This window comes from Apis dorsata, unplaced genomic scaffold (genome assembly GCF_000469605.1).
Source record: "Apis dorsata unplaced genomic scaffold, Apis dorsata 1.3 scaffold_231, whole genome shotgun sequence".
NCBI lineage: Eukaryota > Metazoa > Arthropoda > Insecta > Hymenoptera > Apidae > Apis > Apis dorsata.
The window spans coordinates 2310-8691 of record NW_006263513.1 but is presented as its reverse complement, the minus strand read 5'-3'; the positions used below and the strand labels follow the sequence as shown (position 1 = coordinate 8691).

General features: G+C 22.5%; 3 protein-coding genes across 4 annotated transcripts in view; 2 read left to right on the top strand and 1 right to left on the bottom strand.

The window, feature by feature from the left end:
- The window catches only part of LOC102680519 (97 kDa heat shock protein), a 9080-nt gene extending 6442 nt beyond the window's left edge, over positions 1-2638 (top strand). For both annotated transcript variants that reach the window (XM_006615666.2, XM_006615665.2), the window contains 3 exons: positions 28-267; positions 344-634; positions 714-2638. In XM_006615666.2, coding sequence (XP_006615729.1) covers positions 28-267; positions 344-634; positions 714-899 — 717 coding nt within the window. In that variant the 3' untranslated portion in view covers positions 900-2638. The remainder of the gene's footprint in view (positions 1-27; positions 268-343; positions 635-713) is intronic.
- On the bottom strand, positions 2426-4127 carry LOC102680755 (vacuolar ATPase assembly integral membrane protein VMA21 homolog). Its single transcript, XM_006615667.2, has 3 exons — positions 3696-4127; positions 3503-3608; positions 2426-2814 (listed from the first exon to the last, which is right to left on the bottom strand). The coding sequence occupies exons 1-3, from the start codon at positions 3708-3710 to the stop codon at positions 2675-2677; spliced, it is 261 nt and encodes an 86-aa protein (XP_006615730.1). The 5' UTR covers positions 3711-4127; the 3' UTR covers positions 2426-2674.
- Positions 4128-5711: 1584 nt separating this feature from the next.
- LOC102680255 (ragulator complex protein LAMTOR1) overlaps positions 5712-6382 on the top strand; it is a 2775-nt gene continuing 2104 nt past the window's right edge. The window contains exons 1-2 of the mRNA XM_006615663.2: positions 5712-6062; positions 6308-6381. Of these exons, the coding sequence (XP_006615726.1) occupies positions 6018-6062; positions 6308-6381 (119 nt within the window). The 5' untranslated portion in view covers positions 5712-6017. The remainder of the gene's footprint in view (positions 6063-6307; position 6382) is intronic.

Here is a 6382-nt window from a genome sequence, read left to right as displayed (position 1 = left end):
TTTTTTTTTTTTTTTTTTTTGTTATAGGCCAAAATGATCGCTGAAGATAAACAAGAAAAAGAACGTGTAGACGCGCGTAATGCATTAGAAGAATATGTTTACGATCTTCGTGCTAAATTATCAGAAGAGGATCAATTATCTACATTTGTTACGGAAATAGATAAAGAAGCACTTTGTCGTACATTAGATGAAACTGAAAATTGGTTGTACGAAGAAGGTGAGGATTGTCAGCGACAAATTTATTCAGAACGATTAACACGTCTTAAGGTAAGTTACATTGCTTTCATATTAAATATTATTAAATATTTTCTGTTCAAAATCAAAAATTATTTTCTTTTGCTAGTCACAAGGTGAACCAATTAAAGAAAGACGAGTAGAATTTGAAGGTCGAGGTCATGCACTAGATGATTTATCAGCAGCTTTACAACTTGCTAAAAAAGGAGTAGATCTCATTAGAGCATCCAGTGGAAAAGATGATAAATATTCTCATTTAACAGAAGAAGAAGTAAAGAAAGTTGAGAAAGCAGTACATGAAAAATGGACATGGTTAGAAGAAAAACGTGTACTTCTTGCCAGTACACCTCGCACACAACAACCACCAGTTACTGTAGCACAAATTCGTGGAGAAAAATTGGTATATAAAATATATATATATATATAATTTTATATGGAAGTAATAAATTATTATTTACACATTTTTTTATGTTTCATAGACATTGGATAGTATTGTACTACCAATTTTAAATAAACCAAAACCTAAGATTGAACCACCAAAAGAAGAGAAACCTAAAGATAAAACTGGTGAAGATCATCAAAAAAATCAAAATAACCAAGGTGATGGCCATATTCAGACTAATCAGCAACAACAACCCCAAGAAGAAAAAATGGATGTTGAGTAACAATCATCCTATTTTATGTGTTTTAATGCTATTAAATCTATCACGATTAAAATATCGAAAATTATGTCATCACATAAATCATTTTTATCATGTCACAAAAGCGCCTGATATATTTTTAGTTAGCACATGTGATTGATTGTTTTTTCTCTTCTTCTCCTATCACAATCATCGATGTGATAAGTTTATGTATTTATGATGGACTGTATCATTAATTTAAGTATATTGAAATCTGAAGAATTTTTATCATAAATCATTAAAAAAAGGACATGTGTATGTTTTAATATAGTAATTTATGTAAGACTATTTCTTTCAAATAAATTATAATAAGTTAAGATTGACGTGAAATTCAAGATATGATTTTTTAAAATTGTTTCATTAATAGTACATTTGTTACATTTTTGAAAATTAACCATTTAAATTAAAAGAGCATGACATTTACAACAATCTTATTTCAATTTCAAGAAGTTATAAATATCTTATAATTCAATTAAAAAATTCTTCAATTTTTAATATGCTTTTAGAAAAGTGTAACAAAATTTATCAGTGGAGTACTCTAAAGAGTTTCCTGATTTCATTGCCAGTAGAAAGATTTAATACATTGTTACTTATAATATATAGGACAAATATTAAGTTAGAGCTAATAACTAAATTAAAATGTGAAGTAGTTAATATCGCTGGCGATCTTATGTATTTAATACAATAAGTATTCATTCCAACACTTTTTTAGGCCGACAGCGAAATATTCTGTCATATAAACTTTTGTTGCATTTACAATACTTAAATAAATTAATATTTCATTAATGAAGTTTATTAAGCTTGTTCTAGGATTTGCTAAAGCTTCGTGTGTTTAAAAGAGCTGCTAACCTAAATCGTGTACAATTTATGATACTTTAATATTATCGAAGCTTTGATGACATGAAATTTCTAAAAATGAAAAATTATAGTTAGGTATATTGTACATAATTAATAGTTTTTCATAAAAGTAAAAAATATTTTCTCGTTTGATCTGTGTTTCAATTAATTTGATATCTTTTTTTGCAATTCTTGCAAAGATATTATTTTATCTAGAATACTATTCTTCTTCATTGGTACTACTAAAAAAAAATCAGTGGTATATTGTTATGTTGTATTATATTAATTACAAATTCATTTTGTTATTTATTCTTTCTTGAAGATAAAAAAATACATGGCTTCTATTCAGTATCATTAGGGGCGGATTTGTACTAAACTTTTGTAATAGTTGTTTGTATTTCTTAATTTTTTTTAAAAATTCATATATCAATATATTTTCTACATAGCTATCAAAATTATCTGCCTAGAGAATTATAAATTCGCTCCTGATCTAGTACTGTGATCATAAAGTGCACTATAATTAATTTATCCATCTGATGTGATGTATTGAGGCACTATAAATTATAAAATGTACTACAAGATTTCTCAAATATAAAAGTAAAATATGTATAATGGAATTATATTCCATGTAGATGTATGTATATTGCAAGTTTGTGCTGTACAATATGCAAATATTGTGTGGGAATGCCATTGCTTTTTTTATTTAGTAATTATGTTTAATTAATACAAGTAATACAGATAAACCTTCCCTTTGCACAATTCACAGTATTCAATAAAAAAAACAAAATATCAACAAAGAAGTAAGCGATTGCAGAATGTAATGCAATATAATGTAACATTTTTTTCCGATAATTATACACGAATAAATATGTTATCCAGAAAGTGTATTTAATTACATACATATTTCAAACAAGAAAAAATGATTAATCTCGTTTTGTTTGTGTCTTTGATTGATCATCAAAATATGCACGATATATAAAAGATCCTAGAGCCACGTGTAATACGAGAATCGCAACAGCAGCTGAATATACGTTACTTGGCACATGATTAAGCCCCAATAAACCTAAAATGTATAAAATATATTTCAATAAATTTAAAATTACCCATTTATTGAAATCAGATTCGTAAAAAGATATAATATTAATACGTAATATAATAATCAAAATTATTTATAATTTAGTATATTCAATAATTTATATATACAGTGAAGAATGAAAGTTTTTATTCATTATTTTACAAATAAATTCACAATATATATAATGGGTTATATATTAAATAAAAAAAATTTTTTAATTTTTTTTTTTTTTTTTTTAGATAAATTTCAGATTTTAGAACTAGAAAAAAAATTCTAAATATTAAAAATTCAAAAAATGGAAACTGGAAACTGAGAGTTGACTTCATTTCCTCAAAGAGATTCTGATTGATTCTGATTTCTGATTGATAAAAAAATTGTACAATTCATTATTTATACTTATTATTAATATATTAATATTCTATTATATTTTACATAAAATTTTCATTAACATTAGAATTTCTATGTTATTTTTTTTTAAGTTAGTGTATAAAAAATTTTGTTCTTCACTATATAAAGCATAAAATACAAAGCATAAATTATAATCTATTAGATTAGAAATTTTAAAAATTTTTATAGATAATATTTATGTAAATATATATTCTTTAACATTTTTTCTAAAAAAATTATAATTTCTATATTTGCTAAATATCAAACATAATATTGTTTGCTTTCATACCATCAAAAATAAAAATCTTGCTAGTAAAAAATGACAATACAGGTAAGGCTATTATCACTACACAGTGAAATAATACTGTTTTAAAAACTTGTAATTCTGGTAATTCCTGAAAATAAAATTATGTATTAAAAACATTATTTAAATATATATAAATGTACATCATAATAAATTAAAATGATAGTAATGAACATACCTTGATATTTGCCATGATATAAATATAATTTATTACTTCTAACTCAAAATTTTATTTAATGAAATTCAACTATGATACAAATTTAACAAAATTAAATAACATATACATATAATATTATCATTATATTATTAATGTAGAAGAATATAATTTGATATTTATGTAAAGTATAAATTGCAGAAGAAATTACATAAAAAATTATAAAATCATTCTCCTTTTTTATTTATGCACTCTGTTTTATTGAGGAACATATATACAATTTTACATAAAGTATGTATAATCTATATATAGAGTTATGTAATTTCGTATAGCAAAAAGTTAAATTAATTTCTAATTTTAATGAATAAGAATGCAATAAATTCGTATATTCCTTATGTTTCAAATTGTTAGGTTATGTTATTCAATATCACATAGACAAGATATAGAATAGACTTACATTTTATGGAATTTTAATATGACATGATCTGAATTATCGATTGTGCAAAAAAAATTATAAATCACTATTATTATATTAATAATTATATTATATTAATAATTGAAATTCAAATTTAAAATTTATATTAATAATTATTAAAGTTAATATATATAAATTATTTTTTTTATATATTTTACATATATAAATTAATTTAAATTGCAATTAATATTGCAAGGAGTTTATTTTTGAGAAATCAGTTGATGCATACATTATTGCGGATATCTACATATAAATAAAATTTTATGCAATAATAACAATTTCTTTTTGCAAATATTTCGAAAAAGTCGATCGAAAATTGTATGTATAAAAATATTCAATATTTTAAAATCATCGAAATTGGAAACAATATAGCTTTTATATAATTTCATCTTTCAAAGATATTTCATTATGAATATATTAACACCGTATATAATAATTTATAATTAATACGTATATAACAATTTATAAAAAGATATATAAAAGAAGATATATAAAAGAAATGTATAAAACATATATATTCAATAAATTGAATAGATTTTTTTTAAATCTATTAAATCCTAAAATTTTTTTAATAGGTTAAAATGGTCGCAATTGTCTCTTATAGCAAATAAATTTTATAAAACAATGATGATCAAGAACAAATCTTGAGAGAAAGATAGAGTGAATAGGATAAAATTAGGGAATCAATATCATTTCTAAAATATCGTAGATGAAACAGAATAGGCAAAAATAATAAGTAGTAGGAAAAAGATAAAATAAAGATTGATTGTCACTGCCATTTTTTAAGTTATAAAAATATTTTTCACAATAAAGTAGAATAACAATTGAAAATCAATACCATTTTTTGAATACTTTGAAAAGAATCTTTTATATCTAATTTATAGCACTTTTTTTTTCTTTTATTTTTTAATTCTTATCTTTATGCTTTTCGAATGTTTTATAAATGCGACATTTATAAATGGCGTATGATCATAGACAAGATATGGAATATCAATTGAATACACTTTTATTATTTTTTTTTTAAAATTAAGGTAATTTTTAGGTAATTAAGATAATTAAAATAATAATAAATAAAAAATATATTACTTTGGTAGATTTACAATGTATCTTTAAAATGATGATCTCGTAAAACAAAATATACTTTGATATATGACAAATTTTTTGTCTGTTCTTACGTATAAAATGCATATTTCATGTACATTTATAAAGTATTGTAACAGAATATTTTTTTCTTTTTCTTATTTATAATTTTATATTAAAATTTAATTACAATTCTAAATATTATTAATGTTATAATGTTATTTTATTAAACCGAATCAATAATGTTAAGTATAATATTAAAAATAAAGAATCTGTGCTTAACACATAAAAATACACAAGTGAATTAAATATATATTAAATATATATTAGATCATTAGATCTATTTTATCTCGTCTATCGTCTATTGTCGATTATGTCAATTTTTATATTCGATTATATCAAAGATTTTTATATTTATTTAATTTCTTTTCATTCCAGTAGTATTATTATTTCATTCGATTCGATAATATCAAATCGATAATATCAAATTTGACACATAATGGTAATCGAGGCTACGTTGTCCCAGGATTATATGTTACAAAAATGCATTGAATAAGAAATCTATTCTGTATCTAATCCGTGGGTGCACATTCATACCTTTTCGTTAACATTTTCGTATCTAGTTGAAAAAGATTGTCACACTTCGCAATATATTTTATTTATGGACAGTGACTGAAGCGCAATATCGGCATTAGAGCTGATTCATTTAATTGTTTACAGGAATGAAGATTAAAAGTAATACGTTGTAGTAATACGTGTCACTGGCGAAAAAAAGTAATTAATTTTTAAGTATGGGATGTTGTTACAGTTTCTGTAAAGAAGATAGCGGTCCACAGGTAATGAATCATATTATTACAATCATATAAAATGTTTTGAAATTTTGATTTATCAGAAGTTAGATATATAAAAGAATACAATTTTTATCATAATTTCGCTTAATCAAATATAATATAAAATAATTAATACTCTTATATAATTTATATGAAAATTTATATAAAAATTTAATCAAACTTAAGTAAAAAAATGCATTTTTGATTTTAAATTATTTAATATAATTTCTCTGTTTATTTATTTTTTATAGAGTGGAGAAGTAAATGAAAGGACACATTTGTTAGTAGATCCTGTTAGTAATAACACAAATATACCTAGAGTACAT

What these genes read in the sequence shown, in the direction of transcription:
- LOC102680755 (XM_006615667.2), bottom strand. An exon ending in CAAGATTTTTATTTTTGATG is followed by an intron (nt 2,815 to 3,502) that starts GTATGAAAGCAA and finishes TATACATTTTAG; the next exon opens with GTTTATTGGGGCTTAATCAT.